This window comes from Syngnathus scovelli, chromosome 18, assembly GCF_024217435.2.
Source record: "Syngnathus scovelli strain Florida chromosome 18, RoL_Ssco_1.2, whole genome shotgun sequence".
In the NCBI taxonomy this organism is placed as follows: Eukaryota; Metazoa; Chordata; class Actinopteri; order Syngnathiformes; family Syngnathidae; genus Syngnathus; species Syngnathus scovelli.
The window spans coordinates 10,005,742-10,020,823 of record NC_090864.1 but is presented as its reverse complement, the minus strand read 5'-3'; the positions used below and the strand labels follow the sequence as shown (position 1 = coordinate 10,020,823).

At 44.1% G+C, this 15,082-nt stretch overlaps 2 protein-coding genes across 4 annotated transcripts; both read left to right on the top strand.

Annotated features, from left to right (window-relative positions):
• The first annotated feature begins 505 nt into the window (after positions 1 to 505).
• On the top strand, positions 506 to 6,221 carry shrprbck1r (sharpin and rbck1 related). 3 transcript variants are annotated; one of them, XM_049748661.2, is made up of 14 exons: positions 506 to 1,103; positions 1,654 to 1,828; positions 1,951 to 2,019; positions 2,102 to 2,243; positions 2,757 to 2,847; positions 2,936 to 3,230; positions 3,301 to 3,401; positions 3,571 to 3,741; positions 3,964 to 4,124; positions 4,255 to 4,366; positions 4,449 to 4,628; positions 4,694 to 4,792; positions 4,863 to 5,006; positions 5,265 to 6,221. In XM_049748661.2, the coding sequence occupies exons 1-14, from the start codon at positions 828 to 830 to the stop codon at positions 5,343 to 5,345; spliced, it is 2,097 nt and encodes a 698-aa protein (XP_049604618.1). In that variant the 5' UTR covers positions 506 to 827; the 3' UTR covers positions 5,346 to 6,221. The 3 variants fall into 3 exon arrangements, with proteins under 3 accessions (XP_049604618.1, XP_049604617.1, XP_049604616.1); XM_049748660.2 differs by having other exon boundaries at positions 1,948 to 2,019; XM_049748659.2 differs by having other exon boundaries at positions 1,945 to 2,019.
• Positions 6,222 to 6,500: 279 nt separating this feature from the next.
• Positions 6,501 to 14,577, top strand: oplah (5-oxoprolinase, ATP-hydrolysing). Its single transcript, XM_049748652.2, has 29 exons — positions 6,501 to 6,638; positions 6,735 to 6,861; positions 7,217 to 7,405; positions 7,628 to 7,819; positions 8,090 to 8,204; positions 8,293 to 8,416; positions 8,502 to 8,697; positions 8,845 to 9,010; positions 9,090 to 9,228; positions 9,331 to 9,398; positions 9,490 to 9,665; positions 9,822 to 9,962; positions 10,032 to 10,144; positions 10,256 to 10,426; positions 10,492 to 10,629; positions 10,696 to 10,834; positions 11,124 to 11,236; positions 11,382 to 11,533; positions 11,625 to 11,785; positions 11,854 to 11,955; positions 12,045 to 12,219; positions 12,492 to 12,676; positions 12,753 to 12,899; positions 13,042 to 13,176; positions 13,272 to 13,421; positions 13,494 to 13,651; positions 13,898 to 14,058; positions 14,136 to 14,233; positions 14,313 to 14,577. The coding sequence occupies exons 3-29, from the start codon at positions 7,235 to 7,237 to the stop codon at positions 14,463 to 14,465; spliced, it is 3,939 nt and encodes a 1,312-aa protein (XP_049604609.1). The 5' UTR covers positions 6,501 to 6,638; positions 6,735 to 6,861; positions 7,217 to 7,234; the 3' UTR covers positions 14,466 to 14,577.
• The last annotated feature ends 505 nt before the right edge of the window (positions 14,578 to 15,082 follow it).

The window sequence follows — 15,082 nt, the reverse complement described above, 5'->3', positions numbered from 1 at the left end:
GGAAATGATTGAGGTGTGATGAGTGTGACATAGATGCTCTCAAATTTGATCCTATATTAATTTGGCTACAAATGAGTAAACATGCCTTGACGTTTATGTCACACTTTGCTGCCCCCTTGTGGTGAGTTTGAAGTAAACAAGGAATATTCAGTTTCACTATTGCACCTTGTCACTGTCTACTCTATTTTGAATGAGACATGCACAGTAAATACATATATTCACTTAATATGGCAAAAGTAAGTCTTTATTCCAAGACTCATTTCCAACAACTGAGACAAGAGAAGTACCAAAGCAACAAAGACAATATGATATAACAAAGGACACATTTTGTAGGGCTGCTGGATGAGATGCCTGGTCCTGAGGTCCACCACAATAATTTGTTTCCCCGCTTACGCGTAGATTAAGCGTTTTATACTGTTTAGGGTGGTAAGAATTGAGATACAATTTAAAGTGTAGTTACACAGCGCTCCACTAAGCGGTAGTGTAACACCCTTTGCCCTGTCAAGCAGGTAAACAAGCCGAAGAAGACACAACAGAAATAGAACGTGTCGGTCGAGTCGGAACAGGCTCTTCAGGAGAAATTCTTTAGTACTTTGTCATCTCTTCAACAAAGAAACAAGATGCTTCCATGTCACTAAAGGATCTACAGTAAATAGAAAGGAGGACATAATTTCTAGATCAAGGAACTGACATTTGACAGCCCACGCACTTGCTTCCTGTGTTGTCGGTGAGGTAGCTACGTCTGGAGCTAAAGAGGTTGATGATAGTCCAAACAACAGGGAGCTTTTTTTATTCGTGACTATTTTCTAAATGCGTCCGTTGGCACTATGTCACTGAGTTCGGGCGGTTGGACCGCCAGTGTTGCGACGGAACAGCGAGCGCTTCCTTCGCCGCCGGTTGAGAATGGAGCGTCGCAAGCTGAACCCAACTGTCAAACCGTCCTCATGTCTGTTCGAGTATCGTTGTGCCATTATGGTATTCGACCCCTGCGTCTTCCGGGAGCAGGCGAGGAGACTATTCTCCTTCAGCTCAGTATGGACCCGGGGAAGTCCGGGGAATTCCGTCTTTCGCTCAAAGATTGCAGCGGTATCGGTCGTTGCGTGGTGAGTTCCGCTGCCAGTCACCAGCGTGAAATATGCGCCAGTTTGCTGTGACATTTAATAGGTCAAGAAGAAAATACTCGAAATTGTAAATTATGGTCATTGAGAACCAAACTCGTAGCGTGTGGTAGGCGATAGCGTCCTAAAACCTCATTAAAGTTGCATACTTTATGGCCATTGGGCTGCAGGTTTGCCGGGAAGACATTCAAAGTCCATTTTAACCACAGTTATGGGACTTAAAATGTAACAGTTGACAGTTGCTATCTATTGCTTTGGTGTTACTAAGCCAGGAGTTAACATTGGCGTCAATGGAAATGTAACATGTACAGTGTTATACAAAATGAAGTTTAAATTGATTCTTGAGAGAAATGATTGATTTCTGACTGTAAGAGGCATTAAAACAGCAATTCCCATAAGTGAACATTATGTATGTTTGGGTGTGGCAGCTTTACTTGAACAGAAAGTGAAACTTCCTGAAAGTGGTGAAAGAGCAATATGACACCATCTTGTATCGTTATACATTATTCCTTTTGGTATTATCTTTATATTCCAGACTATCACCAAGTTTGATTTGAGATATGTGAACTATGAAGTGAAAGCACCAAAATGCCACAAGCTGAGTCTGACAACGCCTCCGTATGATCGTATCAGCTTCAATTTTCGGAATGAGCAGGAGGCTCAGCAGTGGGCAACTGTGATGATGACATCATTGAGAGAAGCGCACAGAGGTCAGCGACCCATCTAATATTTTCTTTAGGGTTTTTTTTTTTTTGTAATCAACTAAACCTGACTTGATGATTATTATTTTCATTCCCTGCCATGACATTTTTCATCTCTTCCTCAGCAGCAGCGGCAGCAGCCACTCTAGATGACACAGAGTTTCTCCACCACCAGGATACCTCATCTTTGCAGCAATTAGGTGTGTACAGAACATTTTCAAATCAGTATGGCAACAACCTGGTCATCATATATTTGAGCCCTTCTTGTATAAACATCTGTAGAAGACACATGCATCCAGCTAACCAGAGCCATAGAGACCGGTGACATAAAGGCGGCCTCAGTCTACGCTGCCAATCTTTCCTGCCAAAAGGTTGCACTGAAGATCCAACCCTCTATACGACAATGTGAAGACACTGAAATCAAGTAGGTTGTCTGCTCCCAGAAATGGTTGCATAGGAGAACTGCAGGTGTACACTCCTTAAAACTATTTATAAATAGCGTCATGTAAATCATTTATAAAATGCTGGCCTGTGGAGACTGTACAATGTCTGCCATCTGGTGACTGAATCATCATACTACACTAACAACGTTAAGGCGGGAGCTTTATGTTTTATTGATGGAGATTGTTCCGCCTCGCCGGAGGTCTGCTCTCTCCCGAGCTCCATTGGAGTTATCTTTAGCTCTCTATCTGCACTTGCAGTGTCACACCTTAGCTTCCTACAAAGGTGTAACCTATCCATTACTTGTCTTGGATGTTACGCTTGACACCACCTATTCTATCTTTCTGCTTTGTGTGCTTTTCACACCGCTGCTTGCACTTTCACACTTGATTCTCACTGTTGTCATGCTCAGAATAATAAAAAAAAAAATGAAATGTGGCCGTATCAACCACAGCGGTAGTGTTTCTCAAATGTTGCCTCGTTTTCTCCTAAACAGTTTGACTGTTGTAATCGAGGATTCTACTTCATCCTGTTGCGTCACTATGAAAGTTTCTCCTGTAATTACTACTGCAGCTTTGAAACAGCAGGTTTGTGTCTCATCATGTGTTCTGCTCCTTAATGTGATTTCACGCTCACTCCTCCCTGTGCTTTTTTTTTTTATTTCAATCATCCCAGATGTTCCTCGAGTATGGCTTTCACCCGTGGCTGCAGCGCTGGGTGATTGGCCAATGCCTGTGCACTAACGAACGCTCCTTAGCCTCATACGGCGTTCGTCAGGATGGCGACACGGCTTTTTTGTACCTCGTGTCGGCGTGCCACACGAAGCTGACCCGCCAACTCCTCCAGCAGGACCAGGAAATCGCACTCCTCCACAATTCCCTTCCATCTGCAGAATCGCTCCCTCACGCTTCTCATAACAGCGCGGGACGTTGCAAGACTTTGCCACCTAAATTAAATGGCAGCGACGCTGGTGAGTGAGTGACACTTGTGATTTTCTGATGATCAAAACAATTGTGACATTTTTGTAATTGTCTGTATAGGTTCACAGAAAAAAAACGGTAACCAAGAAGTCAATGCCGCCAATGTGGAGTTGCCTCAACTAAATGAAAGATTAGGCTGTAGTACCACATCGTTCCCTCAGGTAACACACTACAGTAAAAATATTGTATTTTTGAAAAAAAAAGCCTTTTACTGTACATGAAGCAAATGCGATCCATTGAAACATTGATCAGAGGAGTCCTCCATTTGAGCAGATACTGTGAATTGATAGTTAAAAATTAATGTAATGTAAGGTCCCATGTTTCCTTCAGGGTTGGCCGTGCCCTTCGTGTACTTACATCAACAAACCGACACGGCCCGGCTGCGAGATCTGCGGCACCAGTCGCCCGGAGACCTACGATGTTCCGGGCGAGTACCAACCAGACTCTCTGGAACTCAGATGGCTGCAGCAGGAGAAGGATGCAATTGCACAGTACCAGCGGGTAGGAGAACAGACCTTATCTGGGATCATAACATCAAAATATAAAAAGTTGGAGAAGGCAGCTGTGCAATCTGGTGATTGTAGTAATATATTTAAAATGCAAGTACTGCTCTTGGATATTTGGGCTCGAAAACACGGCATCAGCAGAAAGTGGCAGAAAAATGTGCATACCACACTATGAGTGGCCCCTTGATGAATTAAAAAAAAGTCCTCCTTGTCCCAGGCAAGGGAAGAGGAACGCCAGCAGAATTTTGCCAAACTGGTCATGATGGACGGGCAAGACTTGGTACCGAATCCTGAGTCTCTGGACTGCCGGATCTGCTATACAGAACTTCAGCCAGGAGAGGGCGCAGTTCTCAGGGAATGTCTTCATTGCTTCTGCAAGTAAGAGTTGGGACAGGGACTCTGAAGACACTTATTGCCCACATTAGTTAGAACTTTGTTGTGTACAATATGGATAGTTTGAGAGTGAACATTTTTAATGATGCTGAATGTTTTGTTTGTGTTTGCCTAGAGAATGCTTGCGCTCCGTCATTATGCTGAGCGAAGAGCCGGACGTGTCCTGTCCCTACAGAGATGACATGTATGCCTGCACATGCTCCTTGCAGGAGCGGGAGATCAGAGCTGTGAGTAAAAACCAAGACACTTTGAAGCTTCTGCTCCACTGTTATCCTCTTAGCATTTTTTTTTTTCCCACCCGCTTGGAAGTTGGTTACTCCAGAAGAGTACGAACGTTGGCTGCAGAGAAGTCTGTCGGTGGCAGAGTCCCGATGCGAAGGAAGCTACCACTGTGCCACCGCAGACTGCCCGGGCTGGTGTGTGTACGAAGACACGGTCAACGTGTATCAGTGCCCCGTGTGCATGAAGCAAAACTGCCTCATTTGCAAGGTAGAATGCAGAAAATGACAACATCTTAAGAGTACATGTTAAAGATACATACATTTCTTCATCAGGCGATTCACGAGGGAATGAACTGTAAGCAATACCAAGACGATCTCGCCGCCCGCGCCATCAACGACTCCGCCGCACGGAGGACAACGCATCTACTTCAAGTGAGCTAAACGTATAGCGACCTCATTCCAACGGATAGAATCCTTTTCATATGTGGCTTTTCACTAACAGACACTAGTGCAATCCGGGGAGGCCATGCACTGTCCCCAGTGTGGCATCATTGTGCAAAAGAGGGACGGCTGCGATTGGCTGCGCTGCACTGTCTGTCACACTGAAATCTGCTGGGTCACCAGAGGGCGACGCTGGGGGCCAAAGGTGCCACTTTTTGACTTCCATGTGTCATTTCCTATTTTATTGTTGTTGTCGCAATCTTTTTGCTGCCATCACAGAAACACAAAAGTCAGAAATAGCCAAACACATAGTTAATCTCACTAAGATCCGATATCTTCCTTTTAAGTAATTGTACAACTTTTTGAGTAATTGAATGGTCACTATAATCTGACATTGTATGTTGATATAGTAAATATGCAAAGCAGTTGAAGCTATTTCTGTATTTATTTGATTGTTTTCAAGGGTCCTGGTGACACCACTGGAGGATGTCGCTGCAATGTCAACCGTCAAAAATGCCATCCAGAGTGTCAAAACTGTCACTGAGTCATGCAAGAGTGGGTTTGTGTGTAAATGATCGACACAGAAACCAAATATTGTCTGGCGAAGTATTAGTAGAATAAGTTTACAGTCAAAAGCAGACTTGGAAAGGTTGCACCATGAAATGTACCATCAAAAGTTTCAACTACAAATGAGAAGAAAATCCTGCAACTTAACCATGTCCGAATGAGAACAAAATAACTCTTGGTGGGATGCGGTGCCTTTGAAAATGATTTATTTCCTCAGCAAATCTAGCCTTCCAGGTATGTGTGACTTTAACGTACTGAAACCAAGCTGCAATATTTTACACCAATGTGGCCTTTTTACATGTGCACAAACTCACAATCAGGGTGTTTCATCCTTGTGCCCGTGCAATGTATTTTATTCTTGAAACTTTATAGTCTTATATTTTTCTAGGCCTTTGTGCTTTGTCCCGTAGTCTTGATTTTCTGTCTGCTGAATGGAAACTGAATGTCTCTCCACGTTTGACATAATGTAGCAGCTGATGGAAAAACAGATACGGTTAATGCAAAACTTCTGGGTGAGTAGCGTATTGTTTATTGGTGTAATTATTAATAGGAAAACTTGTCTCCTGTAAACACATGTTGTATAAGCTAATAATCCACTCCAAATCTTGTTTATATGTTATAAGTTATCTGTGAGGGTTTGCAATCCACTGTTTACTCCTAAATGCATGGTTTGAACTTCATATATAAACATTAGGTACTTATTGAATAAGTAAAACAACTCCCTCCTCCTTAAACACACGACTATCCTGCACTGAAGCCATGCAAATTACTGTTCTGTCTTAATATGTAATCAAATATATTTGGTGTCTCATGTGCCTTAATGCTCATTAAATAAATACCCTTTAAATTATGACTTTTTGCGCAAGATCATTTTAATTATTATTTGTCTATGCTTGATGTAAAATACACTACACGTAAAGTTCTTGGGCGCCAGGGTGAAAAGAAAGCATGCTGGGGGGGGGTTCTCGAAACGTTGGTTTCCGTGGTTACTTGAACGCCACACTGCTCGGGTCTGGGAACGCTAAAATCTGATTGGACAAAACATCCCGACGCCTCTATTTTTTTATTGGACATAGTACGAAATTAATATACGTGCAATTAATAATACAATTTCGGTTGTGAATTTCGGTCAGTTCTAATTGTGAAGTTACCCACGTTTTAAGGTTAAATGATATGTAATTCAACCTGTAGTTCATCCTTCCATGACTCCACTTTATTTCGTTCATTACATGTAATAAAGGGCGGTAGTGTTTTGATGCTGTTTGTGATGGTACGTTCACTGCACTTTGTTTTTATCATGTTATTTAATTAAATGTTCACCGTGTCCATGTAAGGGTCCTTGCTAGCTTTTTTTTCTGTTGCAAAGAATGCAAGAGGGCGTTACTGCAAATGAGCGCTTCAGTGTAGTTGAACACGACAAGGGAGGCTACTTGAAGCTAAGACACGCGAGGGTTGACAGACCGTCTTATCAACGATTACCTCAAGGCTGAAGGGTGAGTTAAATCCGTTTCCCTGAGGCACGCGATGCCACGGTAACATTATGACAGAATTGCATTCATTAATGTGTGTTTTTCATACCCTACTCATATTTGTACACGTCATATTTGCAGACTTCTGCGGCGGTTGATGTTATGCAATGTAACTCATTTTGCAATTGTCTCCAATTTTGCACGTTGTGATCAAATGTTAGCATTAACTTGCACCAGAGGGGGGAAAACTCACTGAATCGAATCATCAAAAGTATTGGTATAAACTATCAGCTACAATTAGTTTCAATGCATGAAAATGGCAAAAATGTCAGTGTTAAAAGTGCAAAACGTGCAGAACACTCACACGTGTCTGTCCCAGGTGTCCACACTGCTCACCATGGCCCACACTGAAGGGAAATTTGACTTTGCCATTGACCGAGGAGGAACTTTCACAGATGTTTTCGCTCGGCTGCCAGACGGCCGGGAGAGAGTCCTCAAACTGCTCTCCCGTGACCCCCAGAACTACAAAGACGCCCCCACTGAAGGCATCCGCAGAGTCCTGGAGGAGGTAACCTTGATGTTGGAGCACGTTGCGGTCGGTACAACAGTAATAAACATGTTGTTAAAATAATATGTCCCAGGCAGTGTTGATTGAAACAGCATGGTTATTTTCCTACTCTTCTAGTATTCAATTTCTTAGCTGTCTTATACTGTAAAAAAAATAACATCACAAAAGCCATGTAATGTGTTTGACTCTGAACTTCCATTATGTCTGTGTTGTCGCCGGCAGGAAACTGGATGCGCCTTTCCTCGCAACCAGCCCGTCGACACGTCTCGAATCGGCTGGATTCGAATGGGTACCACGGTGGCCACCAATGCGCTGCTGGAAAGAGAGGGGGAGAGAACGGCTCTGCTGGTTACGAAAGGCTTCAAAGATTTGCTGCATATCGGAACACAGGCCAGGCCCAAGCTCTTTGACTTGGTTGGTAATACAACAAAAACAACAAAAACAGGTTCTAGCTGGTACTTTGGAATCCGTGGGGAGAAACAATCTTTTGTCGCCTGTTATGGTTTACCCTCTGAACAGTGAACGATTAATAGTTAAGTGTTTGCTTATCCATGAAGTTCTGTCTTGAAGGGTGAATAGAAGTCATTTGCGCTTGTGCAAGGTGTTTATTTTCTATCGATTTCTGCACATTGCCCAGTTTTTTGATAACCCATTATACAATATCTACTATATGTGCATGCTCAGGAGGTGTCTGTTCCTGAAGTGCTCTACGAGGAGGTTATCGAGGTAGACGAGCGTGTCGTCTTGAAGCAAGACAGCTGCCAGCTACCCAGGAAGGATCCCAAGCGTGTTGTCACAGGTGCACAAACAAAAAACTCTGCAAATTTACTTGACAAAAATCTTTATACGGATGGATAGCTGACTCATATGAATGTGTCTAAACCCAGGCAGCACCGGGGATAGTCTGGAAGTATGGCAGGAACTTGATCTGGAACGTGTGAAGAAGGACCTGAAAGGAGTTCTATCCCGTGGAATCACCAGTCTGGCTGTGCTTCTGCTTCATTCGTACACGTCAGTGTCTGAATAAAAGCCCTGCATTGAATTAAGAAGATTCTGGCACAAAGTGTATGCTGAGTTCCCACCCTTTACTCCTCAGGTGGTCCGACCATGAAAAAGCCGTGGGTGCCCTTGCTCGGCAACTGGGCTTCACCCAGGTGTCTCTGTCCTCCGAAGTCATGCCTATGGTCAGGGCGGTTCCTCGAGGTTACACTGTGTGCGCTGATGCCTACCTCACACCCAAAATCCGGGAGTATCTTAAAGGCTTCACGTCTGGGTTTAAGGGTGCTTTGAAGGTATGGTGATATCATTCATATTCCATAAATGCAATATTAATCAGAATGCCTTATTTAGACTAATGGGTCACACACAACATATTCAACACAAATTTGCACCTGTTTCATTCCAACAGCAGGTTCATCTTGTTAACCTTCTGTCATCAGGATGTGGATGTCCTGTTCATGCAGTCCGACGGTGGTCTAACTCCCATGCAGCAGTTTTGTGGCTCTCGCGCCATCTTGTCTGGACCAGCCGGCGGAGTCGTGGGTTACGCTGTCACATCTTACAACCAGAAGGAGAAGAAACCTGTCATTGGTTTTGATATGGGTGGTAAGTAAGTCTGTGTATACTATAAAGATTTGCATTCTAACAAAGCCACAAAATAATCCCGCATTCTATACTTCTGCAGGCACATCTACCGATGTGAGTCGTTACGCGGGCCAGTTTGAGCACGTTTTTGAAGCGACAACAGCTGGGGTCACCTTGCAAGCACCCCAGCTCGACATCAACACCGTTGCGGCAGGCGGAGGCTCGCGACTCTTCTTCAGGTCTGTTACAGCAACCGTTTGACCAGTAACAATTCATGAGATCATGTGTCAATATTGACTCATCTGTATTTGCTGAACGGTGTTTGCCTCTCTCCTTATCAGGTCGGGGATGTTTGTTGTTGGACCAGAGTCTGCCGGTGCACATCCAGGACCGGCTTGCTATCGGAAAGGTAATGTACATAATCATCGTTGATTTACTTGTGTGCGTTAAGAGTGAACTACACGGGTCCAAAAACTAACAACCCTTTTCGATTTACTTAGGTGGGCCTCTGACTGTGACGGATGCTAACTTAGCTCTGGGCCGCCTCCTCCCTTCCTTCTTTCCTAAGATCTTTGGGCCCGGCGAGAACGAACCTCTCTCCCTGGAGGAGACTATGACGCACTTCCGTAGTCTGACCAAAGAAATCAACCACTTCCTGTCTTCTAACCAATCAAAAGTATTCATATTTATCTTAATAGCACAAGATTGGATTGATTTTCAGAGATAATAAGTTGTTTTGCCGTGATTGCTTAGCAAAATTATGCATGATAACTTTCAAAATTTGATTGAAGTGATTGCATTGGTTCTCATTAGAATGTATATATTTTTGCAGGCTGCTGCAAATGGCATAAACCACTCAAACAACAGCACTTTGCCCGGAAGCCAATCTGAAATGACTTTGGAAGACGTGGCCATGGGATTCATCCGCGTGGCAAATGAGGCCATGTGTCGGCCAATAAGAGCTCTCACACAGGTATTCAAGTAGCAGTGTACATTTTTGTGGCAAATATGTAAAACGATAACTATCATCTATGCGCTATAGGCAAAAGGCCACGACACATCTCAGCACGTCTTAGCGTGTTTCGGAGGTGCAGGTGGTCAACATGCCTGTGCGATTGCCCGAGCTCTTGGGATGAAGACCGTCTTTATACATAAGTACATAATCATATGTGATCTTTTTTTGTTTGCTTTTAACTCTCACTGAACACTTTATTAGGTACATGAGCCAGTAACTCTTAAGTTTTCGTGTCTTTCTTGTGTCTTTAGGTACAGTGGCGTGCTGTCAGCTTACGGTCTGGCTCTAGCGGACGTTGTGGAGGAGGTGCAAGAGCCGTGCTCCCTGCAGTACGAACGCGGCTCTTTCGGGGAGCTCGACCGTAGAGTGGAGCTGCTTTCCAAACGCTGCCACGATACACTGTGTGCACGTGGATTCAACAGGTTGGCAATAAAGTTGGTCGTCGTTGTTTTGCAACATTGCATTAAACCGGTTTTTCATATCTCAGTGGCCAAATAACCACTGAGGTTTTTCTCCACCTGCGCTATGAGGGCACAGATTGCGCTCTCATGGTGACTGCAGCCGGCTTCCCTCGAAATGAACAGACTTGTCAAGCTGGTGACTTCCGCGGTGCTTTTACTCAGAGGTTTGTACGCTGAGTTGGACATGTCTACCCATGTGAGACTGAGATGAGGCTTTTGTTCTTGTCTAGGTATCTAAAGGAATTTGGATTCACCATCCCAGACAGGCCCATCATGGTAGATGACATCAGAGTGAGGGGCTGTGGCAAATCGGGCATCAAATTGATGTACAAGCCAAAGAAGGGACGTGGTCAGGCCAAACCTGTCACGGTATTCGGATTTTTATTGCAGGATATCCACCCCTAAACATAATATCCTTCCTGCTTACACACACAAATATGGACCCATGCTCATTTTTTCCCCTTATCTTTGGGTCAACTTTAACCAACTGATAAAAATGTCCTAAATGCATTTTCACTCTGAGATTTGACTTCTAAACTGACCCAGAATACACAAAAATGAAATGAGGAATATTAAGGTTGCAACAGGAAGGAAGGAAGGAAGGCTTGTGGTCTGGAAACGTGTTTAAACACGTGTCGTCTTTGCTCTTTCTCTCTAGATGACCAAATGCTACTTTGAGGATGGTTATCATGATACTGCTGTGTATCTGTGGGAGGAACTTATTTGTGGTCACACTATCTTGGGACCGGCCGTCATCATTGACAAGAACAGGTGCAGGAAGTAACAAATGCTTTGCCGTTCATTTAAGCGTGTCCTCACAATGTGACATTTATTTTAAAAAAAAGAAACCAATGCTCAGTTTGAATGACATGAGTGATGACTGTTACTTTCTATGAATTTTGTATTTCTTCTTCAGCACCATCCTGGTGGAGCCTTGTTGTGAGGCCTGTTTGACCGAAAGAGGGGACGTGCGGATGACGGTCGGTTCCGACCCTCACTGTGCAGTGGGCACAGAACTCAACACGGTGCAGCTCTCCATCTTCTCCCATCGCTTCATGAGCATAGCAGGTTGGCTGTCAACGATATCGGAAAAAAAAAAAAAAAAAAAACCTCAAGTCATATAAAAACCTATTCTGCTCTATCTTTTGTGGTACTGCAGAACAAATGGGCAGAGTACTGCAAAGAACTTCCATCTCCACCAACATCAAGGAGCGCCTCGACTTCTCTTGTGCTGTTTTTGGACCAACTGGTGGTCTGGTGTCCAACGCACCCCACATTCCTGTCCATCTTGGTGCCATGCAGGAGACTGTCCAGTACCAGGTGGGTAAACTTTGCATGCTTATTTTACCCAAAAGATTCAAATCTCTCTTCTCTTCTTGTTTGATTAGATCAAATCTCTGGGGGATAAAATAAAAGAAGGAGATGTGATTCTGAGTAACCACCCATGTGCCGGCGGTAGTCATCTTCCGGATCTCACAGTCATCACTCCAGTCAGTCATCGTGCCACACAATCTTTTTTTTTTTTTTTTTTCCATTATCACTTCTTCTTCAATCCAAACACCACCTCCTTGAATTCCAGGTGTTTCAGAAAGGTGTTAGTGGGCCTGTGTTCTTTGTGGCCAGCAGGGGGCACCATGCAGACATAGGAGGCATTACTCCTGGTTCTATGCCCCCACACTCGACCTCTCTGCAGCAGGAGGGCGCTGTCTTTATTTCCTTCAAACTGGTAACAGGTGGAGTCTTCCAGGAAGAAGGTAAGACAAAAACAATTAGCTGTGGTTGTATTTTTTTAAATATTCAATGCTGTGGATAGAGTGGAATTTAATGTTATTTGTTAATCAACTTCAAGCATCGGTATGATCCCCGGGTGACAATATTTAGGTCACTTAAACTTGAGCTTTTATGTATTTTTTATTTATTGAGGTAAAATTAATATGCTACTTGTAACTTATGTGTACCTTCACATTTTAAATTACTTTTTGTTTCTGTTTTACTACTTGGCTGCTCTCGCTGTCCCGCTTATCAGCTGTGACGGAGGCCCTGATGGCTCCAGCCCAATACCCGGAATCGTCCGGTACTCGGAACCTCCACGACAACCTGTCGGACCTGCGCGCTCAGGTGGCAGCCAACCGAAGAGGCAGTCAGCTGGTGGGGGAGTTGATTGACTGCTATGGCCTGGCAGTTGTTCAAGCCTACATGGGCTACATTCAGGTAACGATAGCAAGAATCATCCGAATCAAACAGCAGAGTAGACCTCGGCTGAAGGCACGGACTGTGCGTGTTGCAGAGTAATGCAGAGTTGGCAGTGAGGGACATGCTGAGAGACTTTGCGCGTCGTCGTCGACAACAGACCGGCTCCCTGGAGGTGGAGTCGGAGGATTTCATGGATGACGGCACCCCAATCCGACTGCGGGTCCAGATTAATGAAGAAGAGGTGATTCTAATGAAGTCAACACAATGGATTGTCTATTTTCACTTTTATTGACAGTTCAGCCTTGGTGAAGATCTACTTAGTGCAGGCCGCCCAGTTAAACTTTGTCATGGAAACTGACATTAATAGACTTTAACCACCACAGGGCACTGCTGTGTTTGACTTCACTGGGACAGGCACAGAGGTTTGGGGGAACTGCAATGCTCCACGTGCAATTACCCTCTCCGCTCTCATCTACTGCTTGCGCTGCATGGTGGGACAGGACATCCCCCTCAATCAGGTCTGATGCATTCATCTATTTTGTCTGGGTGCATGGGTGGAGCCTCATAGACAGTCAATGAGCTCTGTCATGTTTTTCTCCCCATATATATTCAGGGCTGTCTTGCACCAATCAAAGTCATCATCCCTCCAGATTCCATCCTGCAGCCTTCACTGGATGCCGCTGTGGTCGGTGGGAATGTGCTCACATCCCAGAGAGTCGTGGATGTCATTTTTAAAGCATTTGAAGTCTGCGCCGCTTCTCAGGTGAGGATGGATAAGTAAGGTCATCTTTGATTTTGAAGATTGGCATCTGTGTGACAACCTCTTTGTCATCAGGGTTGCATGAACAATGTTTCATTCGGCAACGAGAAAGTCGGTTACTATGAGACCGTCGCTGGTGGTGCCGGGGCAGGGCCAAACTGGAATGGGAGAAGTGGCGTTCACACTCACATGACTAATACGCGCATCACTGACCCAGAGATTCTGGAAAAGAGGCAAGACATGGGATCTGGTTGGATAGAATAATCATTTATTTGAGTCATTCAAATATTAGATTTGTATTTTTATCAGCAGCACATGTGGGGAAAATATGAAAGCAACTGATTACTATAATAATAAAAATATTTCTATAATTTTTGATATAGTGATAAAAGATATTTATTTCTATGTGACATGTAGCATTACATAATATAGTGATGGCAGTAATAATGATATATTATGCCTTTTGTCTTTTTTTTTAGGTACCCAGTAATTTTGGAGCAGTTTTCTTTGCGACCCGCTTCAGGAGGTGCAGGGAAGTACCGCGGAGGAGACGGTGTGATTCGTAAGCTCTTATTTAGGGACAAAGTGGTTCTTTCTGTATTGAGTGAAAGGAGATCCACGCGCCCCTATGGCCTTGAGGGTAAAGTGGCTTTCAAAATGTCTTTGTTTTTAAATTACATACAGTTTTTGATCATGTTCTCTTTCTCTGCTGGTCAGGAGGTGAAGCTGGTGCGGCGGGGCTGAACCTGCTTCACAGAGCTGATGGCAGAGTGCTCAACCTGGGTGCCAAGACCAGCGTCAGCCTTCAACCTGGGGTAGGACATAAAAAAAAAATGCACCTTAGGGTGACAGACTGGGGCAGTCTGATGGTTGTGTGTCTGTTTCCCTCTACAGGACATGTTCTGCCTATGCACCCCTGGGGGTGGGGGGTATGGGAAGGAGGAGGAAGCAGCAACTAAAGCACAGACAAAACGCAGGCGCTTGAATGAGACTTTTCCGGAAAGGGGCAGCGTCTTTGAATACCGCATGGCACAAGAAGGAGTGTGACAGAGCCGACCGAGTAAATACAAGTGGAAGAAAGTTGGAGTGATGTGAAGGAGTTACAAGTTCAAAGGTGAACAAAAATAAGACGTATTAAAGGAAGGATTTTTCTCACAAACGTTTTTATCATTTGGAACCAAATATTATTTTTGGAATTACATTTGCACACTGCCAAAATACATTTTAAATATATATCAACTTTTGCAAGGGTTTAAAAATCCCATTTAAGGTCTGCAGTAAACCTTCCATATTTTTTTTTATTTTTAACTAAGGCGAATCATTTTTGTATCATCAAGTCATCCAAAAAAATAATCTTGCAGCTGTTCTTTTATCTGCACCCACATTCCAATGTGATGTATCTTGAATAGTTGAATAGGGTTCTTACTCTTGGAACCAAACACAATAGGACCAAGTCGTACATTTAAATTAGCAAGTGATTGTTGAGGTGTAGTCCTGCATTGTCTTGTAGTTGGGCGGGGTGGGCGGGGGTGTTGTTTCCCTCCCCCTTTTTTGGGTGAGGAATGATGCAGGGGGGGGGCGCATGGTAAGGGAGTGCTGGCATGCGTAGGCTGCTGATAAAGAGATAGCGACCACTGTGGAGGAAGCAGCAGGAGGTTGACGGC

What these genes read in the sequence shown, in the direction of transcription:
- shrprbck1r (XM_049748659.2), top strand. Translation starts at nt 828, where the DNA reads ATGTCACTGAGTTCGGGCGGTTGGACCGCCAGTGTTGCGACGGAACAG. An exon ending in CTGCAGCTTTGAAACAGCAG is followed by an intron (nt 2,848 to 2,935) that starts GTTTGTGTCTCA and finishes CAATCATCCCAG; the next exon opens with ATGTTCCTCGAGTATGGCTT. An exon ending in ATTAAATGGCAGCGACGCTG is followed by an intron (nt 3,231 to 3,300) that starts GTGAGTGAGTGA and finishes TTGTCTGTATAG; the next exon opens with GTTCACAGAAAAAAAACGGT.
- oplah (XM_049748652.2), top strand. Translation starts at nt 7,235, where the DNA reads ATGGCCCACACTGAAGGGAAATTTGACTTTGCCATTGACCGAGGAGGA. An exon ending in CTTCTGCTTCATTCGTACAC is followed by an intron (nt 8,417 to 8,501) that starts GTCAGTGTCTGA and finishes TTTACTCCTCAG; the next exon opens with GTGGTCCGACCATGAAAAAG. An exon ending in AAGACCGTCTTTATACATAA is followed by an intron (nt 10,145 to 10,255) that starts GTACATAATCAT and finishes TTGTGTCTTTAG; the next exon opens with GTACAGTGGCGTGCTGTCAG.